This window comes from Theropithecus gelada, chromosome 8, assembly GCF_003255815.1.
Source record: "Theropithecus gelada isolate Dixy chromosome 8, Tgel_1.0, whole genome shotgun sequence".
NCBI lineage: Eukaryota > Metazoa > Chordata > Mammalia > Primates > Cercopithecidae > Theropithecus > Theropithecus gelada.
In genome coordinates this window covers 90,421,651-90,440,143 of record NC_037676.1, presented here as the reverse complement: position 1 = coordinate 90,440,143, position 18,493 = coordinate 90,421,651, and the positions used below count along the sequence as shown (strand labels likewise).

The 18,493-nt window shown below is 35.7% G+C and overlaps 1 protein-coding gene across 1 annotated transcript in view; it reads left to right on the top strand.

The window, feature by feature from the left end:
* The window catches only part of MMP16 (matrix metallopeptidase 16), a 287,196-nt gene extending 269,554 nt beyond the window's left edge, over positions 1-17,642 (top strand). Inside the window, exons 9-10 of the mRNA XM_025394261.1 lie at positions 8,276-8,391; positions 13,254-17,642. Coding sequence (XP_025250046.1) covers positions 8,276-8,391; positions 13,254-13,588 — 451 coding nt within the window. The 3' untranslated portion in view covers positions 13,589-17,642. The remainder of the gene's footprint in view (positions 1-8,275; positions 8,392-13,253) is intronic.
* The last annotated feature ends 851 nt before the right edge of the window (positions 17,643-18,493 follow it).

Here is an 18,493-nt window from a genome sequence, read left to right as displayed (position 1 = left end):
CACAATGAGAAATTCATAATTAGACTTCATTGGTTTGTAGGATGACTTAAGTCTGCCATTGTACTTCCATTTGTTAGTAAATTTTTTAAAAAACACACACATATAAAGTACAGGCTTCAATGTCCAACATTCCATTACTGAGTTTGCCATATTATCTTAGCATAAAATAACCCTATGCAATGTCTCCAACTTTAGGAGAAAAGTAAGTAAGGCTATAAACTTTGTTTATTTGGAAATTTACAATTTTTAATTGCAAATGATTTCAAACATTGAGCTTTATGTGTGAACCAAAAGTTGCTATAATTGGCTTCCATGAACAAGAATGTACACTTTTAAATTTATCCTTTTACTAACTTTATATGGAATATTTCTCTATTTTTCCATAGCAAAATGCTGGTTGATTTTAATTCATTATAATAAAGTTAGACTGTGCTATAGTGTTTCTTACTAAATCACAAATTAAAAATATCTATCAAACAAAAATTCGATCAAAGGAGAAGATGCTACTTAAAGCCACAAAAAGTATAATGACTCTCAACAGGATGTCAATGTAATCGAGTATGAAAGGGGAAGAACTTTATTGCCACTGCATAGTGACCACTAGTGAAAATAAATCTGCAGACTTATAACATATTCTTTAAAATGGTATAACCCTTAAGGTTGTTAAATTCACCGGCTGATTTTAATTGCTTGAATGAGTACCATGCAGATCTCAGTACTATATGGAGTTGCACTTTTTTCTTTTTCTCCAAAAAGGGCAAAAATGAAAGACTGAGGAGACACTTTGGAGAAGTTAGCTTCTAGGGGACAGAAAATGGAAGCTGAACTTTTATATAACAGTTTAATTAATTAAAGTTTCATAGATAATAATAAAAATGCCCATTTCATTATCAGATAGCTCTTTTGCCCACAAATGTAGAGATTACATTTAAAATGTTTTCATTCTAAAAATTTAGTTCTTATTGGAACATTTAAGTTTAAAAATTAAACGTGAACTACCTTAAGTTTGTGAAATCAGTGGAGGTTAGATGCCAAAAGTATAGAAGAATAAAGACTATAGAAAACAGGAAAAGGGTTTTTTAGATCATTTACTCCCCACTTGAAAAGCTACATGCTAAATACAGAAAATGTATTTCCTACATGCTAAATACAGAAATGCCTTTAATACTTTTAAGTTCTGTTTAAATAACTATGGTTTTATAGGTTTTAAAAAACTGAAAGCAGGATTTCAATTAATTTCCATGTGCGATCTTATGTAAGATGTCATGAATTATAGATGTTTTATAAACAAATTATTCCATAGTCATATAATCACGTATTCTAGAGTCAACAGTAAATTATCAATATGTTTATTCTAGATTTAAAAGTTAGATGGAAAAGACATTAAACTTTCTAACTGAAACAAAGAAACAATTTAGTTGTCACTTTTATATGAGAATTTATTTTTTATTATTTCTCCCGTCTTCTCCCACTTCCATTTTTCTGCTTACAAAAAAGAAAAAAATTATGTCAACAGTTTTCTATTTATCTAAGGCTAAGAGCAAAAATGATTTTAGTGAGTATCTAGAACAGTTGTAAAAAATTCAAGTCCTTAAACAGATCAGGTGAGTAATGGCTGTAACACTGGGTAAAGTAGTATATCCAAGGCAATAGCAAAGGACGAGTACTGTGGTGAGCTGGAAAGTGCAAAAACTCTAGAAAAGCATTCAAAATCAAGATTACTTAAAATAATCTACTATGCAAACAAAGCACATCTTTAAATTAGATGCTGCCATATGTCAGCCCTGCATGTTGTTCACTTCCTACCAAAATCTAGATACCCTCAATTGCAGCCCAAGAGTACCCTTCCCTCTCCACCAAACTGCCTGTGACAGTATGAACATGAGGCAGCCCATTCTATTCTCGGTAGCTCTAATGCCTGCTTCCTTAATATTTCTGCATGTGTCCTACCCTAGCACTTACTTCATTCATTCAATAATGCATTTTGAAACACAAAGTATGTGACATGTGCTAGTTAATGAAGATGGAGTAGTAGAAAGAAAGACCACAGAGCTCCTAGTTTCATGGCACTTAGACTGTGTTGGGGGAGACAAATAATAAACAGTAAACAAATAAATGACCCTGATAATTTTCACAGTGAGAAATGAGACTCCTGGTGGTAAGGACAAGTTAGGACTTAGTGTTGACTTGGGGGAAGGCCTCACTTGTGAAGGGGACACTTGAGTGGGGACTTGAGTAGGAAGATGTTTCAGCCATAGAAAGCTATTCAGGACACTGTGTTGCAGGTGGGTGATATAGTCATGCAAAGGCAATAATGTAGGAAAGAAGTTGGATTGTTCAAAAACAGTGTTGCTAGAGCATAGTGGTGAAGTGGTGGAAACTGGAGGATAGGGACCAGATTTCACTGGGCCCTGTAGCCTATGGCAAACAGTTTGAATTTTATTCTAAGTACAAGGAAGGGGCATTGGAGGGTTTTCAACAGGAAAGTGATATGATCTTCTGTGTATTCACAAAGATTGTGCTGGCTTCTGTGTGAAGAATGGGCTCCAAGAGTGGAGGCGTGGAGGGTAACTGGGAGACCATTGAAGAAGTGCAGGAAGACATGATGATAGCGGTGGAGATGGAGCAAAGTGGGTGGGTGCAGGATACATTTTGAGTATGATAGCAAGTTGTCCTCAGGGCTTGGATTTTAGGGGAGGAACAAAATAAATCAGGGCAACTTCTAGGCTTTCCACCCAGGTAATTAAGTAGATAGCACCTTATCTGGAGACAAGACAGACAGGGAGAGTAATATTGGGGGAAGGGATTAAGAGATTGAAATATCCATGCTTGACTGAGGTGCCTATTTATACACCAAGTGAAGAAGTCAAGTAGGTGGTTAGATAATTGAGTTTGCATCTTAATGGAGAGTTTAGTTGGAGGCACAGATCTCAGACTTATTGACATATAAATGGTATTGAAAGCAGGAGTTCATGTGAAATCTTCTAAGTATAGAGATAGCTAAAGAGAGTAGATGAAATGACAGTTCTTTAAATAAATCTGTAAATTCAGATTAAAATATAGAGTGTTGTACTATTTCACATACAGCATGGAACTCAGTCCCTCAGATTCCTACTTGCCCTTTTGTTAATACACTACAATTTGGTCCTTGGATAAGTTTTGATCTTCATAACATTTAGCTTAAAATGCTATATTTCTAAGTCATCTCTCAACATCTCACAAACATATCTAAGTCTCTATTGCCATATTTCATAAGAAGCTTAGCTGTCGAGAATTTTAAGGTATTTTCAAATAAAAAGAACAAACTGTAGACCTACTTTATTTTCTTGATTAGTACCATCACTAACAGTCAAATAGAAAAATACATTTATTTCTTCCAGCTTTAATGGTATGTTTATAAAGTAATTTCTTAATGTATATGTTTTGATTCATTCAAAAATACAGCAAAAACTGATATATTGATATTTTCTATTCTGTTGCATTTTTAAGACTGATTCTGAGGAATGGGATTTTGGGGCATTGATTAAGACTGCTAATCTCAAAAAAAATCATCTGATTAAAGTCAAAATTCTACAGTAGAGATAACTGGTGAATCAGAAGAAAGAGCTATGAGCTTCATTTATAATAGCTTTTATTACTTACTGACCCTCACACACAAAATTTCAATGTTTTCCATGAAAATATCTACATTTTAAACCCCCCAAATGGTTGATGTACACGGTGTTCTCATCTGAATATGCTAATTTACTTCTCAGTGCATCTATAAGCTTATTTTTCAGGGAGAAAAACTCAGTGGGATGAGCTTTTTTCTTCATGTTGACATATGCTCAAATATGTTGAAAATTAAAATACAAAGCAATGTTTATGAATAAGCCTCAGCACCTTTTATAAGACAGCACTAAATATAGATAATTCTAATTGCATTCCAGTTTACTGGATATATTTCAAAGCTGACACAAAGCAGACAACCTTTGGGATTGAGCCTATGTTGAGTTTTTCTAAAATTGTAAAATGATCCTAAATTATTGTTTTGTATTATCTGCTGAGAGAGAAAAATGCGTTTATGTTGACGAATTCATACCCAAATTATGTTCCTACAAAAGAGTGTAATACAATTTACATTCCATTAACGTTTTCCTGAAATGAGATCTCTCTGAATCCTATGAGTCTGGCATATAATATAGGTGCACAGAAAAGCATCAGTGGGTGAATGAATCTATGAATGAACAAACTAAGGGAGAAAGGAAAGCTATACCCAAACAATGAACACCAATTGTTTGAATGACAGCATTGAGAGAATAAGAACTACAGGCAGACACCAGCAGTAACATTTGAATTTCAATTCTACCACATTCAAATGCAGTAAATGTGACTAAGTCAATTGTCTTTGAATAATATGATACCCAATGCTCTGTCATTGCTTAAATTGAGTGACAATTCATACTCAATCGATGGTTAGGATATTATTGTGGAGAACTCTGTAATATGTGATGTAAAAGACTGTTGAGGGATTTAAGCAAAACAATATATGTGTATAAATTTACTTTATAGCTACAAAATGCTACATAAAGTGTAGTTTTTCTACATAAAAAACATAACTACTTCTCAGAAAACTAATCTGGTTGCTAGGTATGTATTAATGTTACTTAAATCACATGCAGGATGTGATCCCATTGTCCTCGGGATTTTAAGTTATTCCAAATTTTATTTATTGTTATTATTACTATTATTTGAGATGGAGTCTCTCTCTGCTGCCCAAGCCAGAGTGCAGTGGCGCTATCTCGGCTTGCTGCAGCCTTCGCCTCCTGGATTCAAGCGATTCTCCTGCTTCAGCCTCCCAAATAGCTGGGGTTACAGGCACCTGCCACCACGCCCAGATAATTTTTGTATTTTTTAGTAGAGACAGGGCTTCGCCATGTTGACCAGGCTAGTCTTGAACTCCTCTTGAACCTCAGGCGATCCACCCGCATCGGCCTCCTAAAGTGGTGGGATTATAGGCATGAGCCACCATACCTGGCCTATTATTATTTTTTTGAGACAAGGTCTCATTCTGTTGCCCTCACTGGAGTGCAGTGGCATAATCGCAGCTCACTGCAGCCTCAACCTCCTGGTCTCAATAGATCCTCCCACCTCAGCCTCCTGAGTAGCTGGAACTACAGATGCGCACCACCATGCCCAGCTAGATTTTTGTTTTTGGTAAACACAGGGTTTCACCATGTTGCCTAGACTGGTCTCAAACTCCTGGGCTCAAGCAATCCATCCACTTCGGCCTCCCAAAGTGCTGGGATTACAGGTGTGAGCCACCACACCCGACCCTAGTCCAAATTTTAAGTTAGAATTTAAAAGCTCACTTTAAGTTATAGTTTATGTCATCTAAAAATGCCATGTATTGTTAAGATATGTCATTATTTATTCTATTATGAGAGAGAAAAGCCCTGTCAAGTAAACTAACATTGTATCTGTTGAAAGGGCATTCTGATGTTGAGAGATGTAAAATGTGAAAAAGTGTTTCTTAAGATCCATGAAATAGGTATTTGACTATTTCCCTGCAAGAGACTTTCTTTGCTCAAGTGTGGAAAGCAGTTTTATATATTTATATATACACTATTGTAAACCCCACTGAGATATTTACTTGAGAGAAGAGATCTTTAGATTATGAGCAAATCTCAACTACATTAACCATTCATCACAGAATGTTCTGTGGGACAGGAATATTCAGAAATGATGTTTAATTTAAATATTTTAATTTAAAAGTAAATGTTTCCATGAACAAAATGTGAAAGAAGATATATTTTAGAATTGGTGGCATGATACACTAATGATTCCACTTCGTTGTGCTCTTCCAAATGATGCAGTTCAGGCACCATTCTTTCAGCTCAGTGCTTCTCCATGTAGCTATTTCTGATTTGTTCGTCAGATCTGTTCTCATCTTTGATGTGATGAGAACCTGTGACAAATACCCGTGACAGTTTCCCTTTTGGTGTAAACTCTTCTTTGGGTGTTATTTCTTAGAACACTTCCTGAAACAATCTTTTTCTATGTGAACATTGAAGATGGAGGAAGTGCATCTTCAATGGTTGGAGGAATTCCAGATGTTACTCAAATGAGGTTTCTAGGAATTTATAGCAAAACCTTTGCACAGGACCCCAGAGCTCTGTAGGTAAAGAATCCTCCATAGGCCTGGCAGAGGCATATCCAAACTAGAAAATACTTATTTTTTTCTAATCTCAGATAAAATGGCTAAGACAAAAATATTTTTTTAAAAATGTATCATTTCCCAGATATGTGTTGGTGAAACACTAGCTTTAGTAGATCACCATAGATGTTTAGCGGGGGGAAAAGCATTGTTAAATAAAATCGGGAAACATATTTAGTGGCATCAAATGAATTTGGAAACTGCCTTTATGGTGAAAATAGCAGATAAACATGGTTATCTGAAATCAGACAAACATGGTTATACTTCTACCTATCATTCATTGTCCTCCAAGAATTCTCCTCTCTCCAATGAGGACAGTGATGACTATCTCATGGGTTTGTTGTGATTAAGTAAAATAATGCATAGAGCAACCGGGCTGCCTGAAATCAGTGATATCACTGTGAACTCCCAATGATTTTACCCTTTTGTCAATCTTTGTGACCATTCAAAATATAAACTCATTTTACTGTTAAAATACATGAACAATAATGAGTGATCCAAAGTAGGGATGTTCACAATTTGTTCCTTGGAAGTCTAGGGGTTCTGTGAAAGTAGCTCAAGGACTACCCTGTGAAGGGATAAGAGTCTGAGAGTTCTAACTCTTGGTGAGTTTTGCTCTTATTTGTATTAATGTCTACACTTTCGTACTCCAATCAAGACCAGCCCTAACGTCTATACTCACATTCCCAGTTTCTTCCTCAACAGCTCCACCTTGAAGTCTGAATTTAAAGTAGCTAACACCAAAGTCAAGATTCCTCAATCCATCTCAGCTTACCTTCCCTTACTTCCTTACCTTACTGAATGATAACATTCTTCTTCTAGATAATCAGGCTTAAAATTCTTGAGTCATGCTCAGCTTCCTTCTCTTTCACACTCCACATCTAATCCATGAATACGTCCTTTGGCTCTTCCTTTAAAATATATCCCAAATGCCTTGATTTATCATCAATCCTATAGCTGTTGCCTCCTTAGTCCAAGGATTATTGCAGTGACATCCCAACTGGCATTCCTACTTCTGCCTTACCTCCTTCAAACTCTTTTACTCATAGCAACCAGTGTATTCTTTAAGTTTAAGCTCCTCTGTTCAAAATATATATTGGCTTCCCGTCTCTCTTAGAGGGAAACCAAAGGCTTACTGTAGTGTAAAGGCTTGTCTAATCTTAGGTTCTGGTTCTGACTCTCACCTTGTGTCCGCATTACTAACTCAATTCCAGTCACCCCAGCCTCCTTGTAGACACAGGTATTCCAGCATGTGCCTGCCACAGGAATTTTCAGCTCCTAGTTTCTCTGCCTGGAATGTTCTTCTCCCAAAAACTACATGTATTGCTCCTCACTTTTCTGTGCTCAGATGTCAACTTATCAGACAGGACCTCTCAGTCCACCAATTTAACGTGGTTTTTGATATTCCTAGATAACTCTATCTGCTTTGCTTTTTTCATAGGTGTTATCACCTCCTATCATAGTATATATTTATTGATAAATTAGTTTATTGCCCATATCCTCACATATCCTATAATGTGAGATCAGTGAGAACCACAGCATATCGGTGTTGTTCAAGGTTGTATCTCTAGCCCTACAATAATGCCAGCAACATAATATATATTCACTAAATATGTACTGAATGAAGAAATAAATCAAGATTCTACTTAAGATTATTTCAAAAAAATGTTCTGCTTCCTAAGAAAGATTTTAAAAACTCATGAAAACCTCTGATATATATAGGCAGGTTGTTGATGTCCTTATGAACTATAAATATACTTAGCTAGCACTTTTTATTCACTTTAGCATACTGAATAAGAACTTATTTTTAACACAGGCAGGATATGGACAATAAGATGCCCATTTTTAATATATGCAGGAGAAGAAACAGAATAAATGCCTTATGCCAATTGTATTTTCAGTTATTTAAATCAGAGCTTGCCAGTTGGAGTTCTGTAAATCATTAACAGGTGCACAGGTAACAAAGTCAAGCGCACAGCAAAGGTCTAATAAACGTTAGCTATTATTGTTTGTATGCATAATCTTTCCCTATATGTGTGTTATTGTGGTGGTGGTTGTTGTTGTTTTTATCCTTTGTAGATATTGGAGATATAGTGAAGAAATGAAAACAATGGACCCTGGCTATCCCAAGCCAATCACAGTCTGGAAAGGGATCCCTGAATCTCCTCAGGGAGCATTTGTACACAAAGAAAATGGTATGCAACATGTGCTTTCTACATTTCATAAGTTTGCTATCTTAGTAACACATTAGGCTTTTTCACTGTGCTAAATTAAGCCATTGGAAAGTGCTATACTGGAGCTATGTAATACTGTATTTCTATTTATATGAACTTTTTTTCCTAGATTTACATGTAATATTATGCTGTAGACATTTTTTAACCTCCACTTATTTTAGTTTGTAAAAAAGTCATTAGAAAAAAGATGAGTAATAGTTTAATATGGAAGTTGTGTATACCTTGGAATTAATCTCACCTGTATTTCTATTAAAATTCCTGTAAAGATAATAAAAATACCTGGGACAGAACCGGTCACAAGGAAGATAGAGGTGCCACTTGAGGTATTATATCTGGTAATAATGCATGTTGAGAATTGTAATTTTTTATGTATTCTTTGACTTAGAGTGTCAGCAAGCAAGGAAGATTCCAGCTCAATATAGTGAGAATAGAGTGGATATATGATGGCATAATAACAAGAAAAAAATCCAAGAGCTGCCTCTTTACTTGCTATCCCAGGATTTCACATTCAGCTAGATCCCGAGTGGAAAGTTAGCCAAGCCATGGATAATCCATACTCCCCTATCTGTTGGCATATATGAAATGTAAACATATCTCTTCTCATCCAGGGATTAGTAAATACGAATAAATCATAATAATAATTTGAAATTGAATTTATATGCAATATTTCAGAACAAAGGAAAGGAAAATGACATTCTGAAATACAGAGACAAAAATTTACCTCATCAAATTATTTTTGATATGAAGCATAAGAAAATAGTATATTATATATGTCCTCAATAACATGAAAAGTCTGTGACGTATGTTCAACATAAGCAAAAATAGGCATCTTTTGCAAGACAAACTTAAGTGCATCTAGGGGCAAGGAAGAGAAAGCAAAGTTAATGAAAGAGTCAGGGGAGAGTGAAAAAATCATACTAGCACTGAAAACTGTGATTGACCATAAGCCTATTGCAAGATTAAGAAAACTCTACACTGGCAGAGGATGGGAGCTCACGCCTGGGAGGCTGAGGTGGGTAGATTCCCTGAGGTCAGGAGTTTGAAACCAGCCTGGCCAAAATGGTGACACCCCCATCTCTATTAAAAATATAAAAATTATCCAGACATGGTGGCATGCACCTGTAGTCCCAGCTACTCAGGAGCCTGAGGCAGGAAGATTGCTTGAAACCAGGAAAAGGAGGTTTCAGTGAGCTGTGATCATGCCACTGCACTCCAGGCTGGGCAACAGAGCCAGACTCTTTCTCAGAAAAAAAAAAAGAAAAAAAGGAAGAAAAAGAAAACTCTATGCTAGTATAAACTTGAAAGAACTTAGAACCAGGATAAATTAATACCAATCAGAAAAATCAAAGTACATGTACTGTTTTTTGAGCATTGCTGTATGTATAATGATATACCACTACATCCTGTGTCATAGTGTCCCAGAAGTGGAACACTGTAGGCAAAGGCAAAGTCAAAAAGAACCTTGAAGTCCTGATCATAGTACTGGCTGAGAAAAATAATTTTTTTGTATTCTATTGGCTCAGAAAATTGAAAGACCAAGTTAAGATATTACTTGTATGTGACAGAAGCAGAAATCCATAGTACAGTGAGACTAAGATTAAAACATAACTCTCTGAGATAAAAGGGAAAGGAATAAGAGAGTAAAGGAAGTCACTATAAAGTCACATCGGAGGTAGTAAAATCACATTAATAATGTGTCTCAAAACTTTCGAAGCTATACACATAAAAAGGACAAAGAAATGAAAAAATGTGAAAGATGAGCACATCCGTTTATTCATCCACATGTATTAAATAGCAACTTCTTACTAATGAGCATGTAAGAGTAAGAAATAGAACACAGAGACCCTCCTCTCAGGGTACATCTCCTAAGCTATATAGTAGTACCAGCTGTGGAGAATTATCTCTCATTACACTTTTAGGATGAAACAATAGAAAAGTCCAATAAGGTTCAGTCAAACATAAAAGGATCATCAAATAAAACATAGCCTCATTAATTTATTTTCCAGAATTTCTCAAAACAATGAAAATTTAGTTAAGAATTCACCAGAAGTTGTTCTTCATAAGCATGTATACAAAAATACATGTCAAAGCTGCTTTTAAAAGAAAAAAAAATACAAATACCTAAATATTTATTCAACCAACTGACTTTCATAAATGAAAAAACCCTAAATTATTGAACAAGATGAATTTTGCAGGGTCAAGGTTTGACATACTTCTATTACCAAGATTTTAGGCTACTTCCTTTCAAATGCTTACACTATCTCCTAGTAACTAGACATTTTTTTTTTTTTTTTTCTGAGACAGGGTCACATCTAACTATGGTACCCAGGCTGGTCTGTAACTCCTGTATGATGCCCAGCCTGGTGTTGAACTCCTGGGCTCGAGCAGTCCTCTTGCCTCGGCCTCCCAGAGTGCTGGGATTACAGGCATGAGCCTCTACAACAAACCTAGACTTTTTATGTGTACCAAGTATATTCAATAACTACAATTCTACTCCTATATGTGGAGTGTGTTACTATAAAATTTGGCCTACAGAACTGTATAGTATGTAAATAGAAACTTCTTAACTTTTGTGTAATGCCCAGTAGCTCCATAGTAATTAGCTTTAGCTAAAAATTGAAGATGAGGACACTTCCGGCTGTTGGTTTCCAGTTTATATAAGAAGTGCATTCACCTGTTTTGAAGGTCTGTTTAATTCTAGATGAATGCCATTATTTAACTATGATTGTCTAATGTACTGTTATTTGGCAGGCCCTCAATGTTACAATGGCAGGCCCATTTCTTCATCCAAGCCTGTTGAGTAATTATATTGAATTTCATTAATGTGATCAAATACCAACTCTCGGCAGAACAACTCGAATCTACATACACCTGTTTTCACTTGGCAAGTTGCCCTCATTGCAAAACTGTCCTACGAAACTAAAAGCAGCAATAGGTGTTTATGGCATTGAACAGAATGATTTCCAGAATAAAGTGCCCTGAAGTGATCATCTGCCCTATCTGAAATTTCTTGAGAGATGTCAGAGTTCTTCATTCAAAAATGATACCTCTCACACCCTTGGACATTTAACCTACAAGTATTTGATAAAAGACAGGAGATCTCTAAGGTCAGGAGTTTGAGATCAGCCTGACTAACATGGAGAAACCCTATCTCTACTAAAAATACAAAATTAACCAGGCCTGATGGCGTATGCCTGTAATCCCAGCTACTCAAGAGGCTGAAGCAGGAGAATCGCTTGAACCCGGGAGGCAGAGGTTGCCGTGAGCCGAGATCGGGACATTGCGCTCCACCCTGGGCAGCAAGAGCGAAAGTCAGTCTCAAATGAAAAAGACAGTAGATATCTAAAGGGACCCAGTCTTAAAAAATTATTAAGTATCCAGGCTCTAGATCTAGATCAAGATTTAAATCTTGTGTTCACCAGAACATGAGCATGTTATTTTGTCTCTGATCCTCAATATCGTGGGCTTAAAAGAAAGGATAGTTAATTCTACCTGATAGAGTATTTGTGAGGATTAAAAGACAGGTCATCTACTAAACTTTAACACAATGCTTCTTCCATAATAAGTCCTCAATAAAACAGGAAAAAATATTACCTTCATTAATGATTATAAACTATGAATTATGCTTTCTATCAAAAATAGATAATTCCTAAAATATAGTTTTAAGTAATTATAGCGTTAAAACATTTCTTCTTGATTTTTTTAAGTTTTATCTCAAAGGACAAATTAAGTCAAAGTATTATAGTCACACAGAAACTTGACATGAATGAGCTGTGGACAGAAAGAAAAAAATGGATATGTGCCCAACAAAAGGATAAAATTTGGAGAACAGACGTAGGAAAAATGTCCCTATTTGTAGTTTAATCATCAGGAGCTTACAAAGTGTATTGTATGCATTCATAATGTTTTAGAAAATAAATTGCATGTTACTTGAGACTCCCACATCCCACCTCCTCCCCGTGAAATATAAGGTACTAGGAAGTATTAAAAATGGAATTGTAGATTTATGTTCTATTTTATTCTTAAAATAGTGAATAATGGCTTTGGTACTTCTATAAAATATAGCTAGGTGACACAAATTAAACATACTTTTAATAAAGTAAAATAAAGAGGACAAAAGGAGAAGGAACAAAATGTTTATGACCTAGAGCCAGAAATGGGGTTAGAGTACCAAATGCTATGAATACGTCTTTACATGTTGAGATTCTTTGCAGACAAATGAAAGCCCCTCCAGTTTTATGATTTATATTTTATTACGATTCCTCATCCAAATTACAAAAGGAAGCCTGTTGTTTAGAAGGAGCACAGATTCCTGATACTAAGATGATTAGAAATTTCCCTTGAGGTGTTTCATAGAGAAGCTTCTTTATCATACATTGAACAGTGTTCCCAGTAACAGCCTGAGAGTAAACAGTGTTTCAGTTTATAAGGCTGTTTCAGCATCTTTCAATATAGGTTGATATTATCACACTAATATGTAATTTTGTAACAGCAGTCCTATAAGCGAGCAAAAAGATAAGGTTCTCTTTTCTAGCTTGGACTAGGAGTAGATGGCATAGCACGGTCTTTGAACAGTCCTCTGTAAAGGATATTTCTCTCTCTGGACTGAGCTTTCCATAGGCATTAGATGGCATCATTCCTGGAGCACAGCAGCCACAGCCATCTTAACAGACAGCTAAGCTGAAAATAGTGTTTTCTTCCTATGAAAACTGAAGGGCCTTAAAATACATCTCTTAAGACATAGCCTATTTTAATAACATTTCTCTACATATACACTGTCACAAATAAGTGGTACCTGTGTGTGTGTATGTTTTTCCCCCTAGGCTTTACGTATTTCTACAAAGGAAAGGAGTATTGGAAATTCAACAACCAGATACTCAAGGTAGAACCTGGATATCCAAGATCCATCCTCAAGGATTTTATGGGCTGTGATGGACCAACAGACAGAGTTAAAGAAGGACACAGCCCACCAGATGATGTAGACATTGTCATCAAACTGGACAACACAGCCAGCACTGTGAAAGCCATAGCTATTGTCATTCCCTGCATCTTGGCCTTATGCCTCCTTGTATTGGTTTACACTGTGTTCCAGTTCAAGAGGAAAGGAACACCCCGCCACATACTGTACTGTAAACGCTCTATGCAAGAGTGGGTGTGATGTAGGGATTATTTCTTCTTTCTTTCTTTTGCAGGAGTTTGTGGTAACTTGAGATTCAAGACAAGAGCTGTTATGCTGTTTCCTAGCTAGGAGCAGGCTTGTGGCAGCCTGATTCGGGGCTGACCTTTCAAACCCAGAGGGTTGCTGGTCCTGCACATGAGTGGAAATGCACTCATGGGGAAGCTTCCATGATGCACAGTATCTGCTGTTCTTCAGTCCTTTGTCTTTCTTTGTCATTCAGTTCTAGGCCTTTCCTCTGCACGCTCAATGCCCAGTAAAATTTCAGGATTAACTAAAGAAGAGGAGAAAAAGAAGAAAAGATTCTTCTTAAAAGTTTCTAATGTTATTTTCCTTCTGAAGTCTGAGCCCATTTCTGGGGGGAGAAAAAAAAAAAAAAGCAAATCAGAAAACCCACGATTTTTCCTTCTTTTTTTTTTTTCTTTTTTTTTTTCTTTTTTTTTTTTTCTTTTGCTTTAAAACAAAGGGAAAAAAGAGTTTAAACAAAAAACCCACAATTGAACTTCCAGGAAAGTGTGAAGACCCAAAACAGCTTTGTCTCCAAAGAAGATAGCTCTCTGACTGCTTTGGATAGTCTCCTACGCACCATTTTGTCAGGTGGGAGATTTGGAATACACATGCAGGACGTTAGACTGTTGGGACAGCCATTTTCCAACAACCAAGGGGCCAAAATATCTGCAATATAGTAACAGCCTTAATAATACATCCATTTTTCATTTTATACAGCTGTTCTCAGCTATGTCCTCAATGTTTCATCGCATTTATATTCATAGCTATTTTCAAACACGACCTTTTAATTGTTTTTGAAGTATTTCTAAACCCCTTCTTTCCACCTTACTCCTCCATCATTGTGATAATCTTCCCAAGTTGTATTAGGCCATTGCCCCAGGCCTTCCATGAGTCTGTCAGGAATATTCATTACAAAGCAGAGCAAGAAGCAGTATATCTCTGAAGTGGATTACAGTGACAGTTATTTTACAAGGATTTGTGACACTAGTAATATACCCGTGTAACCCTTTGAGAACTATCACACCAGCTTTCAGAGTCTTAGGATTGTTGGTCTTGTGATCTGATAAGTTAGAGAACTGGGCAATGGTAAAAACAGTCACAGGTTCAAGAAGATCAGGTTTTTAAAACATTATGTCTTATAATGTCATGTAATTTTTAAATGATTTACAAGACTACATAAATGTGTTTATAACAAACAGAAATGATGTTACTTGCCAAAATTTTTCTGGCAAATAAAAAAGGTATTTTATTAAGAATCTCATAAGACTGAAATTTTATTTGAAAAACTGATAACAGCCTACATCTTCTCTTTTTTTGTTTCAGGCATACTGAATTTCTGTTTTAAAATCCATTGCATGAAAATTCAATTTGCCTTGGTATATGCAGTTAGCATTGCCATTTTAAAAATGAATTAAAATGATGACTCTGAAGTTGCATGAATATGCTCCAGTGCATTACCTATTGCATGTCCACCATAGTTCTCAAAGGGTTAGTGTGGCTTCTGGCATTTAGCCGTCCATTTGATCACTGACAGAGCCAAGAGACCACCAAAGCATTTCATTGTTGAGTGTAATTTGTCCTAACAGCAGTATTGTCATTTTCATGTGACCTGCAGAGCAGGTTTGTATCAATATTTTTTTCCTAGAGAAAAGTCAGCAACTGACAGACCTCTTTATTGATTTTTAGGAGCTGCTTCTTGCAGTGAAAGGCTTTACAGCCACTGGGCTGTGAACTTATTAGAGATGGTCAGAATGAATGCACCCCATGAGTCAGACATTGGCTTTGTGTGAAAGCCAGCTTTGAGGGGATTAGCTTTTGAAACAATGAACAGCTTGCCTTGAACTTGATTATTGATCTATTGACTGTCATTAACAACAACTTAAACATTGTCTTCTGTGAAAATTTTCCTTGAAGAGTCCTGTTCTATGTCTTTGCCCTTTGACCTTTAACTTGCAAACTGGCACAAACTGAAGGAAATCTGGTGTTGCTTCTCCATTGGATTAGTTGTTCTCTAAAATCTAGTGAGCATGAGCTGTTTCCTTAGAGTGGAGAGAGTGGTGATGGCAGATCTGCAGATGGACACTTTGCTCTTTACATGCACACTCTGAAAATGCCCTATAGGTAGAAGTGAATTTTAATTTCATTATAATATAATTTCAAGTCTAAATTCATCATTTTAGTACAAATTACAAAAAACTATAGGGAAAAAAAAAACCTCAAATACTTGAATGGCCAGTGTGGCTTTTATATAAAGCAGGAATTTTATACTAGTAAAAATTTCTTACTCATTTGCTAATAATACACATTTCCAGATGATTTTTAATGAGTGTAGGTATACATTCTTATTTCGAAATGGATAGTTTGGCTGCCTTGAATTTATATTTATACTCAACATAGCATGAAAATTAGAATGCCTTTTGGTTAAACTACATGTTTATGATTTGGTTGGGGAAAATATTTTATAATTGTAGGTGGCATGCTGCAAAGCCTTGCAGATTGTTATTTCTTACAACCTGAGCATATATACTGTGAGGCTAAGAAAAAAGAACAGTAAGAAAAGAAGAATGGCTTTACAGTTAAATATCATACAATGCAGATGATATTTTAAGAGGATATTGGAGATTATGTACGCAAGGGCCAAGAAAGCAAGAAATGAGAACCAGAGTCAGCCCTGTAGCTTTATTTCAGTGCTTCCATTCTAGATGATGCTGATATTATAAAGAGTTAGTCACTGCTGCTAAGCATGGAGGACTATATACATAAGCTCGTTTTTACAGTGTTTGCTTGTAGGAGGGTTTAATCCTTTTAGGGCCTCGATATCAAGAAAAAAATAACTGGAAACTATATTTTGCTAAAGATAGAAATGAGGAACTGTGTCATTTTGGGACATGTGCAAATCATTGAGGAACTCCATCACCCTGCATTGAAAATTGATTTTTTTCCTCTAAAATGAGAAAGAAACTGAATAAGCAATCTGTTGCCTCTTTACTCATTCATGACAATATCCTGATTCGTCATAAGACTATAAGTATAAAGGGCTAGAAAATAATCATAGCATTAAGAAGGAAGGAGTCTATCATTATGCTTGAATTCTGGCAAATGTCATGAATAAGGGTTGGGTCATATTTACTTTAATATGACACAAGATTTATGTGATAAGCAAAGGCATATAAGGCTACTCTTTTGACTAGAACATTTCAGTTATCAGGCTGTACTATTACAAGAGATAAGAAAATAAGGACAATGTAATCACAAACACTGGGATACCATTTGTTTATTGTACACCAGCTACTTTGTGGGTATGGTTCCTGACTCCTCTTCTACTTGGGGTTTGGGAAAAAAAGTCTCAGTCCAAATGGAACAGCGATAGGGAAAGTAATTGATCTAACACATAAGAATAGTGATTCAAAACCAATGTGGAATAAATTTCCATGGGTCAATAACATAAGGTGTCAGTTCAGTATTAGTAGAGATATGCGAGGCATCAAATATCACTAAAAACATGAAAAGCTCAGACATACCATTTCCCAAATTGAAATGAAAACACATTCATGCCTGCAAAACTAATTGTTCTGCTTCATTTATCACTACTTTATCTAATATAAACACAAATGTAAACAAGGCAATGTTCTTCACATAAAATGACCATATAGTTAAGAATTTTAGTAAAATATTGTTGTTCTGTGTATTATTAAACAAATGCAATGAAGTATTAAAATAGCTGATCAGTTTGAATTTCCTGTAAAGCAGTAATTCCACATCAGAATTGTAGATAAGGTTGTGAATTTACTGACTCACTTCCGAACAGTATCTGTTGACATCGCAGTCAGAGCAGGTGAATACAGATGCTCTTTCTGATTACAAAGGTTATAGAGCTAAATTAGACAACATTATGTGATACTAGCAAAGACAACTTCTGTTATAAATCAGAGGGCAAGGCTTTTCTGAATCGATGTGATAAATTACTAAGTAATGATTACCAAAAATAATTACTAAGTAATAAAGGATACAGACTGGTTTACTGAAAAAAGCAAGTGTTACATTTAATAATTACCCATAATCATTTTTTATTAACACATAATTTGGCCATTTCATATACTATGTACCTATTTTCATTCCCTCTCTGTGGGTCATTAAAAAACACAATGTGGTGGATAAGAACATTGTCCAAACTTCACTGCTAGTTCCAGTACATGGATGATGGTGTATAAACTGGATTGTAGGGGTAGTCGTATTTGCAAGTTCTACATATTATGCTAATATCTCTAGTGTGGTACACATACACACCCACACTTTGTGGATCTTACAGTGGAATAGTGTGTCCACATTAACTAAACTCAAAGTGCTATCTGAAGAGGATTGTATGCTATAAGCAAACAGACTGAGTTAAACTGAGTCATGAAAATATATATATTTTTTTAAGTTTTTGGAATCATTTCCAGAAACTAATAAAGGGGTTTACTGATAGTATTGAGTCTGTGAGATTGTAGCATATACTGAAGCAATCTTCTGGATGGTGGTAAGATCTTTTTAAGCAAACACAGTAAAGAGCTTATTTCATTTCTGATGCTTTCAGGGGCATATTCCAAAGTATCACAGATGTCAAATAGAATGTGCTATATAAACCAAAAATGTACATTTCAGATGACCTATTACAGCAATCTCAGCCAATATGTAATATCACAAAATGTGTCAAGTCAATCGTATAAGAGGATCTAATCATTCGGCTGGATTTCATGTACTTTCATGATGTTGATATATTGTGACCATGGGAAATAGGTGCCAGAGCATATGTACCTAAGTCACAGGTTCCACGTTGCCTAGGAGGGAATCATAACTATATCAGAAAATTTTTAACAGTTATGTCTTAAAAATTAG